Source organism: Anastrepha ludens, chromosome 2 (genome assembly GCF_028408465.1).
Source record: "Anastrepha ludens isolate Willacy chromosome 2, idAnaLude1.1, whole genome shotgun sequence".
NCBI lineage: Eukaryota > Metazoa > Arthropoda > Insecta > Diptera > Tephritidae > Anastrepha > Anastrepha ludens.
In genome coordinates this window covers 179,012,007-179,034,243 of record NC_071498.1, presented here as the reverse complement: position 1 = coordinate 179,034,243, position 22,237 = coordinate 179,012,007, and the positions used below count along the sequence as shown (strand labels likewise).

Genomic DNA, 22,237 nt, shown 5'->3' with positions numbered 1-22,237 from the left:
CGAGACAAAACAGGTAATGTGCTTTGAAAGAAGAGAGCTCCGAAAGATGTATGGTCCGCTTAGACTGGCAGATGGCACTTATCGCATGAGGCACAATGCCGAAGTGGAAGAAGAAGAAGAAGAAGAATGGTTTTTTCATTTAGGAATGTATTTATTTCATTCAAACACAAAGCAAAACGTTTCAACACCTTAACTTTGGAGAGCCAACGCAGTTCATTGTGAGGAGGAGGTCGGAATACTGAGTCTCCATTTCGTTTAAGAATTCTTTACAGTCAGCGAGCACAAGAATCGGTGCCTAATTCTCGCTAATCGATTCAGAAAGATTGGTAAATGTTTTTCTTTTTTTTGGTAACTTAAAAAATATTGCGTAGGGAACTAAGGAGCCGCATGTGGCCGCAGGTTGCCGACCCCCAGCTGCAAAGTAGTAGTTTTTATTTTTGCACGGACTTCTCAAACGAATCTCGTATTCGCTTCCGAATGTAAGCTTAAATACAGTCTGTGTCAGAAGAAAAGAACCGGGTTTTTTCTTGTAACTTCAAGACATATTTTGTTCTGCTTTTTGCTGCGTAATAGTCCCACTCAAGGGCTACGACGCAAGTGCTAACTCAGGTTTGTGTCGTGCAAGACTTTCCCGTAAACGCAACCAAACAAAAATGAGTGCGAAGTGCGCGAAGCGTTTTGAGGCGGTATTTTTATGCACGCATTCGAAAGGGCAGAAATTATCCTACGCCACGGTTGCAAAAGTGATTAAAAAATCAAAAAAGTTTGTTGGTATGTCAAATCGGCGGCATAAGATGTACAAAAATGTTGATGACTTTTCCGAGCGCGGCTTGAAGCGAGTGACTAAGCCATGCACAATCAGTTCCTGCTAAACAGGGAATAGATGTGAGTATCAACACCATAGAACGTCGACTGAAATAGGCAAACATATCCTACCGTCCCACATCATCAAAACCACTGAGAGACATCTCAGAAAAACACATTGAGACACCACAAAACAAGAAAATGTGTCACAGTATTGGACTGCCCTTCCCAGTCCCTAGACACCAACCCCATTGAAAATGTGTGGGGAGTTATGAAAACGCATCTTGCCGGAAGGCCAGTCCATGATTTAAAGCAACTCGTGGGTCAAGTTCGCAAATCTAGTCATTTTTGTCGACGAGCTATGCAGAAAAGCATGAAGGCTATAATCGACAACGATGGAGACCACACGGCTTATTGAGAAATTGCGACTCGTACTTTTGTACATACTTTCATGTAAAAAATAAAATTTAAATATACATATGTATTTTATACTTCATGAATAATCGCGCTTCCTATTTTCTGACACAGACTGTATAACTCGAAGAAATGTTTTTTAATTTTTCATTATCTGACTGCATATACGGATTCAGGCGCAATTTCTTTTAATACTTTTTTTTTTTTTTTGTTTCGTTTCTAGTTGAATGCCACAGGTCACAATCATTGTAAGCTAGTGTTTTTCTTTAAAGGCTTAACATAGAAAATATGCTTATTAAATTTGTAGAATTTTCAAATGTTCAACAATAATTTTTCCTTTTCGTTTTATGCACCTCAGTTAAATATACAATACAAGTAATGTAAAAAAATTCAGCTTGGTACTAGCGTTGGTTATTAATACTAGTAGTACAATATGTGTGTGTATGTGTGCATGTATGTTTGTATGTAGATCCATTTTTTTCTTCCTAAAAATACGTACATTTATTTTCAAGTAGCGCAATGCAGGTTTTTGAAACCGACACGCACAGCTTGAAAAAGTTTGTTTTTGTTTTTATTGTATATATGCATGTATATGTGTGTAAATATGTGGTAGCTATGTATGTGTGTAGAGTTAAAGTATCATACATACATTAATTACCGTAAATTTAAATATTACATTTTCAGTTTTCAATGAGTGAATTTTATTGTCTCACATTAACATTTTGTTTTTGCTTTTGTTTTTGTTTCAGTTTTTGTTTTTTTTTTCATATATATTTAATTGAACAATTTTTCTTTACATTCTCGCAATGGTACTTGCATTTATTTCATAATTTTGCAACTAGACTCCTTCATTATTGTCTTGCGTCAACTTTATTGTCTGCTTAAGTGCTAAAAAATTGTATTTTTTTTTTGTTTTGTAATAATTCATTGTACAATACATAATATTTATATAAAAAAGTGCTCATTCTTCTACCGAACGCACATCCGCATATACATATAACATTTTGGTTTGCTTGTTTTCCTTTTTTCTTACACAAATAGGGCTACGACGTACAATAATGCGAAAAACCAGTAGACCAAAAATACCCAAAAAATTTTAAGAAAAGAAATTATAAAGTAAATACACTTTATATTAAATTTTTTTAGTATTTAAGTTGTTAAGTTTGAGTTTTCTTTTTTTTTTTTTGTTTTGATGTTTTACAAAATACAAAAAAACCTTGCAGCTGCACACTTTTGCTGCTTTGTGCCGCTCACCACCAGTACCAAATTCTATATACGCCTATTTGATTTTTCTTTTTGATTTTGTTATCTTCTCCTTCTTCTTTGCCTGTAAGTACAATACTTGTGTGTAAGTATGTCGGTACACTCACTACAACGCACGCATTCGCTGAACATCCATCCAATGCATCCATGCACACGAAAATTCAATCGTTTCTGTTTTTGTTTTTGTTTTTATTTTTGTTTTACCTATTTTTCTTGTTTCCTATATTTGTTGTCTTAAAATTATTGTCAAGATATGTTTTTAGATGATATTAGCCTGGTTGTTTGGTTTGCAAAACTTTCAGTTTGTTGAAACTTTTGAAGCGAGAATGCGAATGGGCAAAACAAAGCACGCAAAATGGTTTCAATTTGTTATCAGGTGAGGTTTTTTTTCTTCTTAAGATGCTGTTAGTCTATTATTTTTAATTTTTTTTTATTTTTGGATTTTGTATTTTTTTCCTATTAAATCAATTTCTAAACACCAAAAATGTTGGATTAACAATTCAAAAGCATTTCTTTAATTATTTTTCTATTTTTATATTTTTCTATTTACAATATTTTTTCCAATTTAAATCACTTTTGTTGCCTTGGCGTTGGTTTTGTAAGGATATGCTTTATTTATTTATGACAATGTGGATTTTCAAAAGTCCCGATATGCGCTCTTCTTGGATATGCTTCTACTTTGAGAGATATGTTTTCGTACACGTAAATGGAATTCAAATTGCATAGTTTAATCGAATTTAAAATTGAATTACTATTCATTTTTTTTCTCCTCATTTTGCGCATTTCGCTTGGCCCATGCAACATTAACATTTTTCGCTTGGCGTTTAAAAAATTTACAAATTTCTGTTTTAAATCGTCCACTATCAGGCATTTATGGACAAACTGAAAATATTTTGCGTCACAACCAGGCCAAAAAGTGCGGTAATTGTGTACACAAACGCGTTTGTGATGGTGAATTGTAGCGCAGCTGATGAGTCCTTGGCGTCGATTACGTTTATCTTCCAGCCAAGATTTTGATGCGTGAAACACTGAAAATTAAAAGAATTAATTAAAATTTGTTTTTTGTTAAGTAAGAAAAGCCTCTTTGAGGTCTTGTACGAGCATAAATAAATAATAAGAGGAAATGAGTATAACTGGAAAATACTTGTACATAAAGCGTTTTTCAGTAAGAGCGCTTCAACTTTTTTTTTGAATAAAACACAAACGATTTGACTTTTTTAACTAATTTTTTTTTTATTATCGAGTTTAAACATATACATTTAAGTATGAAATTCGATTTCTTTTTCATGACCACCGCGTGCACGTTTTACGAAGTCCAATCGTTGATCCCAATTTTCGACCACTCTTTTGCATAAATCGGCCGAAATTCCAGCAATTTCGCGTTCAATATTGGCTCTGAGCTCACAAATCGTCGCCGGCTTGTTACTGTAGGCCAATGACTTCACATAACCCCAAAGAAAATAGTCTAGAGGCGTCAAATCACACGAGCGCGGCGGCCATTCGACCGGTCCATTTCTGGAAATTATGCGCTCATCGAACTTACTCTTCAACAAATCAATTGTAGCGTGTGCTGTGTGGCTTGTGGCCCCGTCCTGTTGAAACCACATGTCGTCTAAGTCCATACCATTCAATTGCGGCCAAAAATAATCGTTTATCATGTCGCGATATCGATTTCCATTCACAGTAACGTGGCGATCGTTCTCGTCAACGAAAAAATATGGGCCAATTACGCCGCACCAAACAGTGATTTTTTCGGGATGCAACGGTGCCTCATGAATCACGTGTGGATTGCTTTCTGCCCAGTAACGCATATTTTGCTTGTTGACAAAGCCATTGAGCCAAAAGTGAGCTTCGTCGCCGAACACAATTTTTCGACTTTAAACTTTCTTAACAGAACACGCATTTTTATAATAAAATTCAATGATTTGCAATCGTTGCTCAAGTGTGTAGCGTTCCATGATGAAATATATACTAATGAAGTTTACAAATGACAAGCGAAAAATAAAAAATATTGCGTCGTTCGCCCTCCCTATCGGAAAAAATTTGAAGCCCACCTATTGAAAAACTCTGTATTTTGTATGCCCTAAGTTGCTTTTGTTTAACCTTTGAGCGGCAGAAGAGTTTAGGCGATGCCCTGCGGTTAAACTAATTCCAAATATTAGTAGGCGAAGGTTAGTGTTTAGCGCACTAGACAGTGCTTTTATACTGGGGCGGCCGAGCTTGGTCTGCAAAAACGTGAGACATTTCGGTATATAAAGGGTGGTTAAATTTCAAGAGCCGATATTGAGTGTAAACCACGCCCAAACATCAAGTTTTTTTCTGCATTTTATTTGAAATTTTTTAATTTCAGACTAACTCAATTTGAACCATGGAAAGATACACAATCGAACAACGCGTTAAAGTTATTCAGGCTTATTATGAAAACGGGCGTTCAAATCAAAATGCATATCGCGCACTTCATCTTCAGTGATGAGGCACATTTTCACCCCAGTGGATTCGTCAATAAGCAGAATTGCCGCATTTGGGCGAATGATAATCCAAGAGTGATTGCTGAAAAGCCAATGCACCCACAAAGAGTGACTGTTTGGTGCGGTTTATGGGCCGGCGGCATCATTGGGACGTATTTTTTCCAAAATGAGGCCGGTCAGGCAGTTACTGTGAATAATGTTCGCTATCGTGAGATGATAACGAACTTTTTATGGCCCGAATTGGAAGATATGGATGTGGACGATATGTGGCTTCAACAGGACGGTGCCACTTGTCACACAGCTAACGAAACAATGGCTCCTTTGCGCGAAAAATTTGATGGCCGAATAATCTCACGTCACTGCGATGTCAATTGTCCGCCAAGATCATTTGATTTGACTCCGTTGGACTTCTTTATTTGGGGTTATTTCAAAGAAAAAGTGTACATCGATAATCCAGCAACAATTCAAGAGCTAAAGAATGAGATAATTCGGCACATTAACGGCATAGAACCTCAATTATGCCTCAGCGTCATCAAAAATTTGTACCATCCGATGGAGGTATGCCGCCGAGGCCGCGGCGGCCATTTGGCCGATATTTTGCTCCATACGTTATTGAGCCATACCAATATTATCATAATAAAGAGAAATGACAATAATTTCCTGAAGAAATTGTAAATGATTCAAAATCAACACCGGCCCTTGAAACTTAACTACCCTTTAGAACCGGCTGCCATGGAAATATTCAAAGGCTTACATCCGTGCGTGGTAGTCAAATTATTGGTACATGCAATTTTTGACTACTTTTCAATAAAATCTGAACGTATGGCGTCAATGGTTGCTTGAATATTGCAATACCATAAATCGATTGTTAAACGCGCTGTATGGGAAGTTGGGCCGTCTTGTTGGATTTAATGACTTGCTAGACCTTACTGAACAGAGATCACAGTTTGCCACTGTCAGCTGCCAAACCAGACCAATCGACATCGATAGTTCCCATTCAAGTAGAAAAATACCCGACACAATTACGGAAATTAAAAGAGAGAGGACTACAGGACTACTACGTTGTTCAATAAGTTTTGACCTCACAGCTCTATGACCTCATCATTTGTTGAAAACCGCTTTCCACGCATGCTTTTTTTTAGGTCTGGAGGCAGATGGCAGTCCATAGGGCCAAATCTGGTCAATGCGGTAGATGCTCCGACATTTCGAACTTTAACTCAAGGATTTTGGCCATTGTCACAATGTTCTTGTGAAATTCTCGGTGCATTGTTCTGCTGAAAAATATTTTTTCCTTTGCAAACAGAGTCTTTTTTCACGAATTCTTCCCTTCAGCTGCTCTAGAATGTTACATTAACATTCAGAATTTATTATTTTACCGGTTTGCAAGTAATCAACAAACAAAATTCCTTTCGCAGCCATTTTGCATCACTGATGCTGACACCTTCTTGACCGATTTCGGGACGCAAACTCGTTTAGGAGCCGAAGAACTACGTTGTCACCACTTCTTAGCCTCTTGTTTTCATTTAGAATCGTGGTGGTAGAACCATAGTGATAAATTGATGTTCAAAATCTACATTATCGTTTCGAAAACGCTCTCAATGTTACTGAGAAAGTCGCATCCGAATGTGTTTTTTTTTCATTGTTAGCAAATGCGGCATCCATTGTGCACACAGCTTTCTGAAACCCAATACTTCAGTCAAAATGATGTTTACACTGCCCAATGAAATGCCTAGGTCTTCTACTAAATCACTTGACGATTTGTATTTTTTCTAAAATTTCTAGTGTTGTTGCTGTTTCTGGACGTCCTTGATATGGTGACGGGAATCGTCTTCAGGGCTTGTACGGCGACGTTTAAATTCAGTAACCAATCTTTCTACTTTCATAATTCATGACGACAACTCCTTATACACTTTCAACATTCTTTCACAGATTTCCTTTACTTGGGAAAATAAAAACTCAATCACTGCACGATACTTGATTTTTTCCATTGTAGATAATACTGTGACGCGTCGATACAAAATGGCTTGTAAACAAAGAATAAACTGACAGTTTAAAATGAAGCTTCACATACGTTCTAATGAAGAGTGTACCAACATGATATAACAAAAAACTCGCAAAACTTATCAAACCGCAGAAGCTATTGGACAACCTAGTAAGTGAATCCGCTTTAAGTCGGCCACAGCTTCTACCTACTAACTTTCGCTTTGTGATGGCAGATGCTTTGAGTTCCTCACTTTCGAAGAACAAGTACTCTAAAACGTACTGAAATATGATACATAAATGGACCATGGATACTACAAGAAAGTTGGTGCAAGAGTAGCTATCTTCTCAGACAGTCAAGCAGCTATTAAGGCCTTAGACTCCAACTACATTTAATCCAAACTGGTCTTACAGTGTAGAGAGGAGCTGGAACTGCTCAGCCATTGGCTAGAAATTACTCTGATATGGGTTCCCGGTCATAGGAGCATACGGTGCAATGAGATAGCGGATGAGCTAGCAAGAAAGGGCTCGACACTAGACACAGCAGAAGCGGTGGCAGTCTCCACCCCACTGAACACATTTAAAGCATCCATTGCTTCACACTATCATGCTTTAGCCGAAAGAAGATGGAAGCAATTAACTACATGTATTACAACAAAAAACACATGGCCATCATACAAAATCCAAAGGACAAATGACCTGCTAGGATGTTCTCGGCCAAACATTTCACGCATCACTGCAACCCTTACAGGTCATTGGAAAGTAGGAGATCATGCAGCTAGACTCAATCTACCCTTCAATCCTATCTGCAGAAGTTGTCAAGCGGAAGGGGCGAAGGAAAGTCTTTTCCACTATTTATGTGAATGTCCAGGGCTAGCCAGGGCACGACTCCGCTCCTTCGGTAAGTCTTTCCTACAGCAAATTAAGGAGATCTCAGACATCGAGATAAAGGATGTGCTGTTATACTTGGACCTCACTAAATGGATCTGACTTGGAAAAAAAAAAAAATACATTATCACACGAGATAGTGGTAGTAAATCGGTGCTGGTCACTAATTAGGAGTATTTCAGTGGAAATGTTCAACCACCTCAATAACAACAACAACAACAACAGGGTGGGCCATATAGCGTTTGCTTTTTGAACCACCTATTTTTTTGAGAATGGTAAGACAAACGACATGTCAAATGTGTTCATAATTTACTTAAAGGTTTGACATTTACGAAATGGGACGCTATAAGCTTGAACAAAATTGCAAAATATTGAAAACCTATTTCCAAAGTGGTGAGTCTTCCTCTTCTTTTCTGATTTTCACATCGGTGGCTACGTCAATAAGCAAAATTGTCGGATTTGGGGCTCAGAAAATCCACACGTTACTGTAGAGAAGCAAATGCATCCACAAGGAGTCACTGTTCGGTGCGGTTTTCGGTCTGGCGGCATCATCGGGCCATTTTTTTCGGAAATGAGCGAGGAGCCGCGGTTACAGTAAATGGCGAGCGTTACCGTGACAAAAATCAAATTTTACATGGCCCACCCTATAATATTTTTGAGCAATTTCAAAGACAGTTCGCTTCACATAAACTTGCACTAATTTTAATTTTTAACCTGTCGGGGGGATGAATACATTTCAAAGCACTTTCTTTGTTTTGGTCAGCTTAAGGTCTGATTATAATCTATATATATATACTATAATTATTCGCACTTCTCACAACTTCGCATAAATTTTAAACTGTCGGAAAATGGTTATTTTTTTTTAGAAATTTTGACTTCAATAAATAGTATATATATATATACCAGACTTCTTTCTACCTACCTACTTATCTAAATAGTGCCATGTTGAACAAAGTCTGAATAGTCAGATATTTTAATATGAATCCATGGTGCAAAGATTTTAGTGTTGGGCTCTTTAACAGAGCGTTATTCAGCTCTGAGACAGAATTAGCTGACAGAATTAACTGATTGGCTGATGTCACTTGGGGTGTGTATACAAAAAAAAAACTGAGATTGTGTTGGTGATATACGAAAAAAATCGACCGATTGTTGCTGTCTCATTAACGACTGATTGGACAAGTGTGTGAATACATGTGAAATGATCGGGAAGAATTCGGCTGCCGAATCTCCAAGTGACGTTACAGCCGAAGGTCCCTCACAAGTTTGTTTTTCACCATAATTAAAGAGCAAACTTTGTCTTTCTGACATGCCAAACTTTTCCTTTGAAAAACATTTTGTAACTGCCAACAATTTTTTACAAGTAACAGCATTTCCGACAATTCACTAAGCTGAAAACAACTTCCTCATCGCTTATACTTTTTATTTCCTCACCTGATAATACAACAGATCCGGCGCATCCAATGGTACTGTCCAATTCATATAGCCCGGCTCTCCCTCTTCACACTCCAGCATTACGGTCTTCATATACTCTTCAAAGGTTTCGATCTCGGCTGAACGATCAACTGTACGATGCACCCATTCACAGTAGCGACCAACTGGAAAGACGAAATACGAGGTTAAATTAATTTCAATTTTTCTTTTTATTGTAAGAAATCTCACTTACCCGCTGTCGGCATTGGATTACCATCCTCATCGAATTCCACACCAGCATAAGTCTTTTGTTTGCTTAATTCAAGACCAGTCTTTTGTCCTAGACCACCTTCCGGTGAGTCGGTAATGTAGAATGGATGGTATCTGCATAAGAAAGAGATTGTACAGGTATGAAAATGTGATTTAAATTATATTGAACACTCTGCTAAGATTTGGAATTGAGGCTACTTTTTAAATAATTTCAAGTGCTTGCCCGCGACATCTGCAACGAGCATCTAGCATCGAGCACGTAATTTCGCATACCAACTCTTACCTGGCTGGTTGTGCGGGGTTATCACCGCCCTCGATATGGAACTCATAAGTTTTTCCACGCTGTACCGTTATCTCTGGTATCAGTTGATCGTTCAAGTACCAAGCAATACCCCAGGACGGGATGCCAGTAATTGGTGTATAACCACGCTTGCCGCCCGTGGGACCAATACGTGCCGTAAACACAGTCGCGTTATCGATTTTGCGTGTAGGCCAAGGGGTTGGACCGCTCTCGTCTTTAAGACTGTACAGTGAATTCTTACAGGAGTGATCGTTCTTGGGAGGTAGAGAAAAAATAAGTCAAATAATTAGATAAATGCGATGAATTATATGATTTTGGGATAAAGGTGGGTCGAAATGGAATAAAGTAAGCTGTGAGTGAGCCATTAACGAAATTTGGAAACTGATTTCTTTTCAAAGGACCCTACATCGTTCATGATGTGTCCCCCATGGCTTCGCATGATGGTATAAGCCCGTGAGGTTGTTGTTGCTGTTGTGGCTTAAATTTCCCCCCATCGGTACGAAGAATGCTGCTGGACATTCCTTGGCCGAATATAAATCCGGCTCGTTCCGGTAGCGCAGAACCGGCTGCATTCAGAATGAAGCCGAGAGGACTAACCTTTCGATGGCTCTGTTGTCGGTATAGATTCAGCTGAATTTTAGCAATGAACTGGATTAGGTTGACTATCAAGCCATCTGTCGATGCTGTAAACATATTTGAGACTTGGCTTCAGAAACCCCCAGAAGAAAAGTTGTAGTGGGATCAAATCGCTCGATCTTGATGACCCATTCACGTCACCTCTACGAGACGTGACCGTACCCTTAATCACGCATACTAAAGTCTTACTATTTGCATGAACTTCCGGCGACATGAGTAGCCAAATAATAAATATTACATTTCACAGAGGCTGCCAAGCAACATGGCCATCACAGCATTTCAACATCGACCCATCCATATTAGAAAACTCTAAATGAGTCAAATACCGTTCCACTACTTACCCGCGATGAGAAATTAATGCGCACATCGTCGACGGTGTGATCTGTACCAGTGTGTGAATGCGCGTTCGCCTCCTTGCGACTGTTCAACGGACCGATCGCAGCGATCACAGAAACCTCACGCTCGATCGGTATAGCAAAATCATAAACTGGTTCATTGGTTTGTATCAGACGCTTATAGCGAATGCTGGTCACGCCATTCTTACGATCGCCGCTCACTGCGAAAAAATTTGATATGCATTTAATTTTGAAATTAAACTAAATTAATTTGTTCAATAAGTTTTGCGATTAGATGATAGAGCGCGTTGCTTCTAGCTTATTTTTTTGATTATGTTGGTACACTCTTCATATGGACCTACATATGTGAAGTTTAATTTCCATTTCTCAATTCATTCTTTGTTTACAAGCCATTTAGTATCGACGTGTCGTAGTATTTTCTACAATGGAAAAAATCAAGTATCGTGCAGTGATTTTTATTTTTGGATAGTCTAAAGATAAAAGAAATTCATGAACGAGTGTTGAAAGTGTAAAAGGCGGATAGTCCATCAATTAGTACAGTAGAAAGATGGGTTGTTCAATTTAAACGTGGTCCTACAAGCCTTGAAGACGGTCCACGTCGAGGACATTCAACAGCAACAACACCAAAAATCGTATAAAAAATACAGGATATCGTATTGAAAAATCGTCGGGTGAAAGAGATTTAGTAGAATCCCTAGGCATCTCATTGGGCAGTGTAAGCAATATTTTGAGTGACGTATTGGGTTTCAGAAAGCTGCGTGCACAATGGATGCCGCATGCGCTAGATTAGATTAGATTAGATTTGTGGGGGGTTGGGCAAGTCCGAGCACTTAGTCAGTAGACCGTTATACTACCCTCGGATAGAATTCGGTAGAAAGAATAGAGATAGGAAAGATAAAAAGTGGATGGTAAGACGGATAAATTAGATTGAGGTCACTCTTCCACAAATCTCTTTGATTCTTTGATGAATTTTAAGACATCCGGAAGAGGAAGAGTATGAACTTTATCCATACTCAGTATATCGCAACCGAATATCCTAAGTCTGATTCTGAAAAATGCAGGACAGCTACAGAGATGCTCTGCAGTGTCGTCATTCTCAAGACATGATAGGCATATGGGGCTGTCTACGACCCCCATGGTAGCCATATGTTGACTACAGACGTTGAGTCATGTGATTACACCCACCAGTACTCTCAGGTCCTTTCTGCTGAGTTTTTGGAGAAAGGTCGCGGTTTTCCTGTTTGGTTCTTTCACAAACCCCTTGGCTACTCTGCACGAGTTGAACTCAAACCAACGACCTCTGTGGGTAGACCTCATGAAGTCGTCAATCCATTATTGAATCGATGCGGAATTGACATCTAGAAGGGGCTCAGGGCCCAGTGGCATACTTGCAGAGCCTTCATTTGCCACTTTATCAGCTAACTCGTTCCTAAAAATGGAACCAAAACTCATTCGAATGCGACTTTCTCAGGAATACTTAGAGCGTTTTCGAAAGGATAAAGTGTATTCGGTGCATCGATTCATCACTATGAATGAGACTTGGGTCTATCACCATGATCGTAAATCAAAATAAGAAGCTAAAAAGTGGTGTACACCTGGTTCTGAAGCAAGTTCGCACTTTAAATCGGCCAAGAAGATGTTAGCATCAGTTTTTTGGGATGCGACAGGAATTTTGCTTGTGGATTACTTGCAAACTGGTAAAACAAAAAAAAATTGAATATTATTGCAATCTTTTAGACGAGCTGAACGCAAAAATTCGTAGAGAAAGAACCGGTTTGCAAAAGAAAAAAATCTCTTTCATCAGGACAATGCACCGAGCATTTCACAAGAGCATTTTGACAATGGCTAAAATCCATGAATTAAAGTTCAAATTGTTGGAGCATCTACTGTATCACCATATTTTGCCCTCAGCGATCTGTTTCCAGACCTAAAAAAATGCATGCGGGGAAAGCGTTTTTCATCAAATGCTGAGGCCAGCTGTGGAAACGTAGTTTGCAGCCTTTCAGTTTCTCACTTCAGAGATGGAATCCATAAATTGAAATCTCCTTGAAGCAAGGGTGTTGAGGTGAAGATGGAGTATACTGAATAATAAACTGTATTTGAAACAATAAAATTGTGTTTTCTTTATCGATCCGCAAAACTAATTGAACAGCCTAGTATCTTAGGTTTACGCACAAACGACAACATCATTGCGTCCACCGATGCGTTCGTCGGGACAGGCGCCATGTTGACCATCGCATTGCGACAAATCGGAAATGAAGTAGTCTTCGGCGCGGAAAACGCGTGCGGTGGTATCGTAGAAAGCCACAACCACATCGGATTGCGACATTTGAGCGCGTCCATTTGCGCCGGATAGACCAAAAGCCATGTACTGATCCTCGCCAATACGTCCGAACAGCTCGATTTGTATGTATTCACCTTGCAACTCCCATTTGACTTGCAACTTGTTGGGTATGATTTCACGGCAATTGGCGTAAACGGGGCGTGGCGTTGTGGTAGTCTGAAAGAGTGGAAGAAGCAATGAGAGTTGCATTTATTAATACGTTTGTGTGTATGTATGTGTTATGCTGATTTTTCTATTGTGACATACGTATGGATGTGTGTATGTGTGTGTGTATGTATATGTAATACAGGTCATATGAATGAACTACAAACGCTTTGGTAGTCTAAACTAATACTTACAGGTGTATACCACCATGGAGGCTAATGCGTACGAAAGATAAGAATTATAATGTTTAATGAGTTTTGTGCTTTTTTGTTGTTGCATGACGATTATTAGTTTACAGCGCGCATAAAATGTATTCGATAAATGCATGAGAAATGAATTAACTGAAAGGAAGGACATTCGGTGGGGTCAACTAAATATGTTTGTACATATGTACGTATGTATGTATGCAACTACAATTGACGCCACTTATGCGCTTTCAAATGTACAAAACTGTAGGAGGGCAGACAGTAACTAAAAATACACAAATCATATCTAAATAAGAGCAATAAATCAAATAGACAAATTACCGTTATTTTAGTTTGACCCAACGCTGGTGGCACATCCAAATCTTTGGGTATGAAAACGTGTCCAAAATTATGTCTATATTCCACACACCAAACCGACAGCCAATCGATGTCGTATACGGTCAACGAGCCGGGTAGCTGGATTTCGATATCTTCGCCTTGATAGCCACGCAGGGGCTCAAGTGAGCCGACTTCATTGGGTACCTGTAGCGATGTTGGATGAATTCAAAGCATCACCTGTTCAAGAGTATGAATTACAACTTACCTTTACGCCCATAATGTTGGGCTCGCTGCCATTGCCCACCCAGAAATAGGCATCTGGACCGGCGCCATCGTAGTGCAGATTTGGTATATAGAAAGTTTTGGCATCCAGAACGCTTATGTTGCTTGAACGTAGGCCGTGCGCTAAACGCTTGAACTCCGGTAGCACGCGGGGCTTCGGAACATCGAGATTAGGTGGGATGAAGACTTCACCAAAATCAACCTGTAATGGAAGATATAAAATGATCAGAAAAATAAATATGTAAATAAAAAGAGGTTTTTCAAAAGACGTGTCTAGATGTTTCTTCAAAATAAAATATATGCAATTTTAAATTAATTCAGGTTTCACTATTTTTATTCTTATTCAAAACACGGCTCTTAACATTTAAACCTTTTTAACTGCTATCGCTCAGGCCTGGGAAAGCTTTCGAAAGCGACAGCATACCAGTAGACTGTTTTAAGGCAATACCAGATAATATCGCAGGGAAATTGCATAACTTGTTTGGGCAAACGTGGAATAAAGAAAATATTCCGGCAGATTGGAAGGAAGTAGTACTAGCTAAAATTCCAAAAAAGTGTAATAAAAAGAAATGCTTCAATTGGAGAGGAAGATTCTCCTAAAAATTCGAATGGGTGGAATTGCAAAGCCACTAAGTGCCCTTATTCGGCCAGTTTTCTGCCAAGGCAAACATGCACTCATCATATAAGCACCATTAGAACACTGATCGACGAGGGTAAAACGAAGTATATGCTGTCTACAACGCGGAACACACGGCGTTTAGGAGCGCACGTCATTGCTGACAACTATACCTTCGAAGTTGTGGCAGAATTTATTTATCTTGACACCGCCGTTAACAGCAACAACGGTATCAGCCTGGAGATCAAACGAAGAATCACTCTTGCTAATAGGTGTTACTATGGGCTAAGTATGCAATTGAGTAGTCGAGCCCTCTCTCGCATGACCAAACTGACCCTTTACAAGACGCTTATCACACCAGTGTTGCTTTATGGCGCAGAGGCATGGATAGTGTCACAAAGCGATGCAGCCGCTCTTGGGGTGTTCGAGAGAAAAGTTCTTCGTAAGATCTTCGATCCTGTGCGCGTTGGCGAAGACTACCGTTCAAGAATGAACCACGAGCTGTATGAGCTCTACACCGACATTGACGTAGTTCAACGCATCGCCATCCAACGCCTGAGTTGCCTAGGGCATGTCGTGCGTATGGATGAAGAAGCTCCAGCAAAAAAGGTGTTTGGGGGCGAAGTCCAAGGGAGCCGACGCAGAGGAAGACCATTTCTCCGGTGGAAAGACCAGATGGAGGAAACCCTATGCTCGCTTGGTGTACAGAGTTGGAGAAGGCGCGCGCGGAGCAGAGGCGCTTGGAGAGAGCTAGTGAGGTCGACCGTAACTCGGTAACGGGTTGTTATGGCCACCTAAGTAAGTAAGTAAGTAAGAACATAGATCAAACTGTCAGTTGAACTAATTGCGAGCCTGTACATAACTTTCATAGATTTTGAATCAAACACTGATATCCCGGCCCGCGGAAGAATGTGGGAAAGTGGGTCTCAGCATCAACATCAATAAAACTAAACCCATGCGAATCAACGCCAACAATGACGCTCAGTTGAATATTAGCGGCAATCTAGTAGAAGACGTTACGCAATTTGAGTATTGTGAGTATTGTTACTTCTGAGCGGGGTACCGTCATTGACATAACCAACCGGTTAAAAAAGGCAGATGTGGCTTGCTTCTAAATATAAAAAAAAAAAATGTTTAGTCAAAACAGTGCTGTTTTATGGCTCCGAAGCTTGGTTTCTATCGCACATAAGTTGCAAACCTTTATTAACAGAGAGAAATTTTAAAATTACGGCGACCGAGAACAATTAACAACGAGCAGCTAAGGGCTTTAACACAACAACAATTAATTGAAAGAAAAATATGAAAAGACTGGACTGGATTAACCACACCTTACGTAAAACTGTGATCAAAATAGCACATGCCGCCTTGGATTTGAACTCGCAAAGAAGAAAAAATAGCGGAAATCGGCAGAAAACAATGTGGAGAAGGACAATCAACAGAGAGACGAGCAAATCATTCAGCGAACTAAGACCTTTAGCACGCCCTAGAAATTGTTGGAACTCTTTTCTGACTAGACTAAGTTTCTAACTCTATACTATAAAGGTAAATGTCTGTACGTTGCCCGCGCATCACTACGAAACGAGAACACCAAATGACGTAAAAATTTGTATACACTCATATTTTCATCCAATGAAGGTTATAGGCATGTTTTTATGATGGAACTCCTTTCCCACAGCCCCGAGGCCGCGCCACCACTCTCATTCGTCACTAATAATCGAATATTTGCTTAAATTTAATCTAAAAAATCTTAGTTTTTCCTATTTCCCACCATTTATAGCACACTCTAGACTTCATAACCCACATAAGCTGTTCAACTATTACCCAAATGCAAAGTTCAGAACCGGTTTGAGATAGAAAATTAATAAAAATAATTTTGCTTGATATTTTTCTGATTGGTTGTTTTGATTTTACTCATCGAGGCATAGCAACGGATGCCGGGTATTGTAATATTATGGTTATTATATTAATAAAAAATTATTTTCTATGAAATTATTGCTTGTAATTCTTTTATATATGTACATATCCAAAATCCCTCAAAACTACTCCTACGCGAGGGGGGCGCGGGTTAAAGCTAGTATGTTCATATTTTTTGCACATGTCAATAATAATAATAAAAATAACTGCTATAATTAAATAAAATAAATAAGCACTTATATGTGGAAAATTGGCACCTTTTAACCTTTAAATTGTCGACTCATCAAACGATTATTTCCACCAAAATCATCACGAGTTTTGCAATATGCTATCCTCAAAGTTCGAGGTCAATTTTATAGCAGCTTTCAATAATCTTAACGCATTTTTCTATAGTACAAAATTGTACATCTCCCTACTTGACAAATATCAAAGATGACCTTAGTAACACCTAGGCGTCTTTTTTTAAACACCCTTCATATAGATCTTTCAATGTATTCAAAATGTCGGGACGGCGCGTACGCTCTTCCCGGCTACCAAAAATTACACGCACGAGTTATTCACATTAGGAATAATCGCAGAGGTCAACCCAATCGAATGTGCAATGATCAAGTCTCGCTCCGGAGGAACCGCCTTTGTGATCACGGTTCACCTCTACGCCAGGTAAGTATGCTTTCATACACTCAAAGCAGAGTACTTAAGTCGGAGGACTCACAAAGTGGTTGGGAATTACTAACAGAAGGATGCGTAGGTAATCAACAATGAACGAAAAGGATATTCTTACAAATACTCTCATAAGCATGTTCGTGTATACTTACACTCTCACAACTGTCTACGGCTGTGTATGAGATCATGCAACAGGGGTAGGCTAAATAAAACGAAATTTGCTGCAGTTTTACGTTTTCACAATGCAGATTCAACATGCAAATATTAAAAAAATCAAACGTATGTGTGGAGATCACTTATCACGAATTGTAATTTTTACAGCGAAGTTCAATTCATTGTAACAATTCTAAAAAGATTTCATTTAAAAAATTTGTAGTTATCATAAATGATAGTTTTCATAATAGTAGATTTTGCTTCTATTGAAAAAAAAAACAAAGTTCTTGTTGAAACACCTACGAAAATGGAGCGGAAGTAAATGCAAGACTTCAGAGTTTCAAAAATCATTGCGAAACAAATCGTTTGACGGTAGACTCACGAACTTTCTTATAACTCTTCAAAGAAAGAACTACCTAACGGGGTACACCCGTCGGGCCGACAATTTTTTTATCGCCAACTTATCATGTAAAATATTGATTACCGTTCCGGTCGACATACCTATAGCCTCTGTTACTTCGCAAATTTCTGTTCGTCGATCAGCGAGAATCATGTCGTGGACTTTTTGAATGATTTCATCGATAACCCCGTCTGCCGGGCGCGTCCTGGTCCTCATCAAAAATGGATGTTCGCCCACGTTCATTGAACTAATATCTAACAGTGGTCATAGATGGCGAAGCATCCCCATATACATCATCCAACTTTGTTTCATCTCCTCGCATTTTTCCCATCCAAAAACAAAAAGTGAATTACCGAACGATACCTGCTCTTTTTCCATCTTAGCGAAAATCGAGAAACGCGTCTTACTCGAATACCTGCCAAATCCAAACTAACCCATCAATTAGTCTGAAATTTGTTTTGCCGTCGTTTGACAGATTCCAGCACATGATGCTAGTACCAAGTTCCCTCAGGAACGCCCTCTGTTATCAAACACGTGTACTTATTGCACCGCCCTCGTACTTATTTAATTTCACTATAAAGAGTAAGCTGTTTGCAGTTCTTTAATTGGAAATTGTTTAACTGGCGGTTAGGTAAACCAGGTACGCACTCAGTGAAACTCAGACATGTAAGATTTAGCTGAGAAATCTTCCTAATTTCTGTAGTATTTGGCAATTGAAGTAGAGATGGGTCGAGAGCTACAGTATTCATTGGGCTTACTTCACATATTAAAAATTATATAAAAACTTTTAGAGTACTGCTATAAAGTTACTGATGCTGACCCTCTGATATATGTACATATTTCTCTACAGGTCTAAGTTAGTATGTATCGGGTGTTTTTTCAGCTGTATGAGAACTATCGATACTGATGACATTGGTTTGACAGCTTAGAATGGCAAACTGTGTTTTTGCTGATTGGGCTAATTTTGATTTATTATTCAGATTTATGGGAACAAGTAGTCACAAATTAGACTGATCGAATGGACCACGTAACTCGTAGCCGCGGCGGACATACACATATGACGGACTTCATATTCAAAAGAATAAATGCCATGCAATTTTAAATGCCACGTGATAGATTTATGTTTTTCTTCTATTACTGGTCTAATAGTGGTATATAATGGAAGTAGCTTAACATTTCTGTCTATGTTTGGTCTATCTCTTTTAGGTGAAAAATCCCAAACGTGGAATTTATAATTCGTTGAGAGAAAATCCATCCACAACATTCGTTTTATTGAAAATATATTTCTTCTCTACATTTTTCTATCAATTCATAATAATGCGCTGGATTGTATAAGTAATTTACTTTTTTATCAACCCAAAATCACGGTCATTCAGTGGAAAGGAATGACTCGATAACAAAATGTTGGGGACTATTGTTTCAATATTATTATTTGAGCACCGAGCAATGTTCATCCATGTCAAAGCCCCTTTAATGCTACGATTTTGACCTGAACAGGCATCGTTAAGGGGTAGGGGTAGTCAGAATTTTCAAAAAATTGGATTTTCTTTTTTTGCATTTTCTTAAAGTGTAATATCTTAAAAATATTGTGTAAAAATTTGAAGCGAATCCGTCAAATACTTTTCGAGTTATTCAACAATTAACAAAGGGCGCTCGGGCAAATCGGCAATAGATAACAAAATTTAAGATGCGTTTTTCTCGAAACTATATTTTTCGAACTGGTGATCAATGTAACTTAAAAACTGCTTGGTAGATTTCAATCAAATTTATACTGCTTTTGAAAAACATAAAAACCTCGTGCCTAATCGAAAGATTTTTTTTTCAAAAATTCGATTTTTTCTTTCAACAATTAATTGTCGGATTTTTCTCGAAAATCTAAAAAATATTTCCGGAGGCCGCCATATTGTTAATTTTGAAAAAAAAGGTTCGATCAGGCACAAGATTATCTATTAATAAAACTATTAGTCGATTCTAACATAACCTAAACATCGTAAACTAAGCGTAGACATATGGTAAGCAAACTGCTTCGACACATTAGTGATTTTGTTTTGGAATTATATACTTTTGGTTTTGTGGAAATGACTGATTTTGTGCAGAATAATCGTGTTTTGCGGGAAGTGTTGATTTTCCTCTTTCATTCAAAAAAAAAAATCGGCGGCTGAAGCGCTTCGAGAGCTACAAAAAGTTTATGGAGTTGCTGCTTTAAGTGAAACAATGTGCCGAGATTGGTTCCGTCGCTTCAAAGACGGTGATTTTAATGTTGACGACCGTCCGTGTGAAGGAAGGCCAAAAACCTTCAAATGCGCTGAATTGGAGGCATTGCTCAATGAGGATCCGTTATCCATGTCAAACCCAAGAAGAGCTTACTTCAGTATAAGGAGTTACCCGCCAATCCATTTCCAAGCGATTGCATGCTTTGGGAATGATTCAGAAACAGAGGACTTGGGTTCCTTATGAGTTAAAACCAAGGGATGTTGAACGTCGTTTTTTCGCCTGTGAACAACTGTTCTAGCGGCAAAAAAAGAAGGATTTTCTTCACCGCATCGTGACGGGTGATGAAAAATGGATTCATTACAGCAATCCAAAGAAAAGAAAGTCATGGGGACTGCCCGGTCATGCTTCTACGTCATCGCCTCTGCCGAATATTCACGCTGCGAAAGTTATGCTTGGTATTTGGTGGAACTCGTTCCGGTGGTATTTATTATGAACTGTTAAAACCAAGCGAAACCATCACTGAGGATCGGTATCGACTTCAATTGATGTGACTGAACCGAGCGCAGCGCGAGAAGCGGCCGCAATACGCGGAGAGGCATGGAAAAGTGATTCGACCTCATGTTGCCAAACCCGTTAAAACCTACCTGGAAGCACTGAAATGGGAAATCCTGCTCCACCCACCATATTCTCCAGATATTCCGCCGTCCGATTGTCACCTGTTCCGATCGATGGGACATGGTCTAACTGACCAGCGGTTCCATTCATATGAAGACATCAAAAAATGACTTGATCTGTGCATAGCCTCAAAAGAAGAATAGTTTTACCGCGACGGTATACGAGATCTATATTACCAGAAAGATGGGAAAAAGTAGTAGCCAGCGATGGACAATACTTTCAATGATTCAGTTTTTCAGAATGAAGTTGTATATTCATCAAAAAAAAAAACAGCGAGAACCTAGTTGCACAGCTAATAATATCTCTTGTCCGATTGATTTTAGATGAATATCCAAGGACTTGTGATGATCACGGCGAGGGACTTCTGAGAAATTGGTTCCACACAAACAGTGAAAACCTTTACAATTATTATAATTCTTTTTTTTGAAATTTTGCAAAAGTCTAGTCGAAAGATGATGTATTAGCGCTATGTTTTTATTTTTGTAAAATAAATAAATTGACTAGCAAAAAAAATTTATTGAAAATCATCATTTTTTCGGGACTCTGACTACCCCTAACCCCTTAAATAGATTCGTGCGCCATTTTTAAGTTGTGTTTATATAATTTCTTAAAATTTTTGTTTTAGACCACTTTCATAATTACCACTAAATGAATTTCATATAAAGTTGAAATTTCAACCATCATCCAATAGTTTGTTTTTGACGATATCGTAAAATGACACTAAATAAATTAAGGTTAAAATAATGTGGTGGGAAACAATTGATAAATATTGTTTTTTAATTTTGACTTAGGCCACTTTCATAATTATGGGGACCAATTTATTGTGTATTTACTTGCATATTTTTTAGTTTAAAAAAATAGTACTTAAAGCAGCATTTATAAAACTATTTATTTAAAATTGATTTATTGAAAATATATGAATCGCTAAGTACCCGTCTTTAATGAGAAGGTAGAAGTATTTTTTTGTTTTTGTCTTTAAACGGTCATTGATAAATGCATAAATGCACAAAATAAATCAATCCGTCCAATCCAAGAAAAACAAGCTGTTGCATCATTTTATAAACAAAAAGCAATATCCTCCATTGTTGTTTTTTTCTTTTTGCCAACAATTCCAGGTTTATTCAAATCGCAGTGATCCCAGAAAAGCATCCTGCTTTAATAGTAAAACTGACGGAAAATGCATTTAAGTCGATGAAGATATAAAAATGCAAATTTTTAGTGAAAATAATTATACCATTTACATATTTGCATACAGACAAACGAAATTATAGCCGAAAATTCTCATTTGTTTTATGTACATACACCCACTTTTGCACACACACACACACATACACGGGCACTCACGTATGCGCCAGCAATATAGTAACTGATGCGCATAAACGTATGCACAAATAAAACAACTGTATAGATATTTATATTCACATAAGATTAATTATATGCTTAAACTTTATGTATATATACAACTTGTTCTTGTTTTTATTGTTAATATGCAGGTATATGTATGTATGTATGTATGTA

The 22,237-nt window shown here is 38.3% G+C and overlaps 1 protein-coding gene and 1 non-coding gene across 2 annotated transcripts in view; both read right to left on the bottom strand.

Annotated features, from left to right (window-relative positions):
- Window positions 1–839: 839 nt before the first annotated feature.
- The window catches only part of LOC128855948 (protein Skeletor, isoforms B/C), a 158,257-nt gene continuing 136,859 nt past the window's right edge, over window positions 840–22,237 (bottom strand). The window contains exons 5-12 of the mRNA XM_054091211.1: window positions 14,068–14,286; window positions 13,806–14,006; window positions 12,966–13,290; window positions 10,776–10,990; window positions 9,781–10,052; window positions 9,481–9,611; window positions 9,249–9,412; window positions 840–3,509 (exon numbers count right to left, since the gene is read on the bottom strand). Coding sequence (XP_053947186.1) covers window positions 3,345–3,509; window positions 9,249–9,412; window positions 9,481–9,611; window positions 9,781–10,052; window positions 10,776–10,990; window positions 12,966–13,290; window positions 13,806–14,006; window positions 14,068–14,286 — 1,692 coding nt within the window. The 3' untranslated portion in view covers window positions 840–3,344. The remainder of the gene's footprint in view (window positions 3,510–9,248; window positions 9,413–9,480; window positions 9,612–9,780; window positions 10,053–10,775; window positions 10,991–12,965; window positions 13,291–13,805; window positions 14,007–14,067; window positions 14,287–22,237) is intronic.
- Window positions 17,117–17,282, bottom strand: LOC128856146 (U1 spliceosomal RNA). Its single transcript, XR_008453811.1, has one exon. It is a non-coding gene; the product is annotated as a U1 spliceosomal RNA (small nuclear RNA).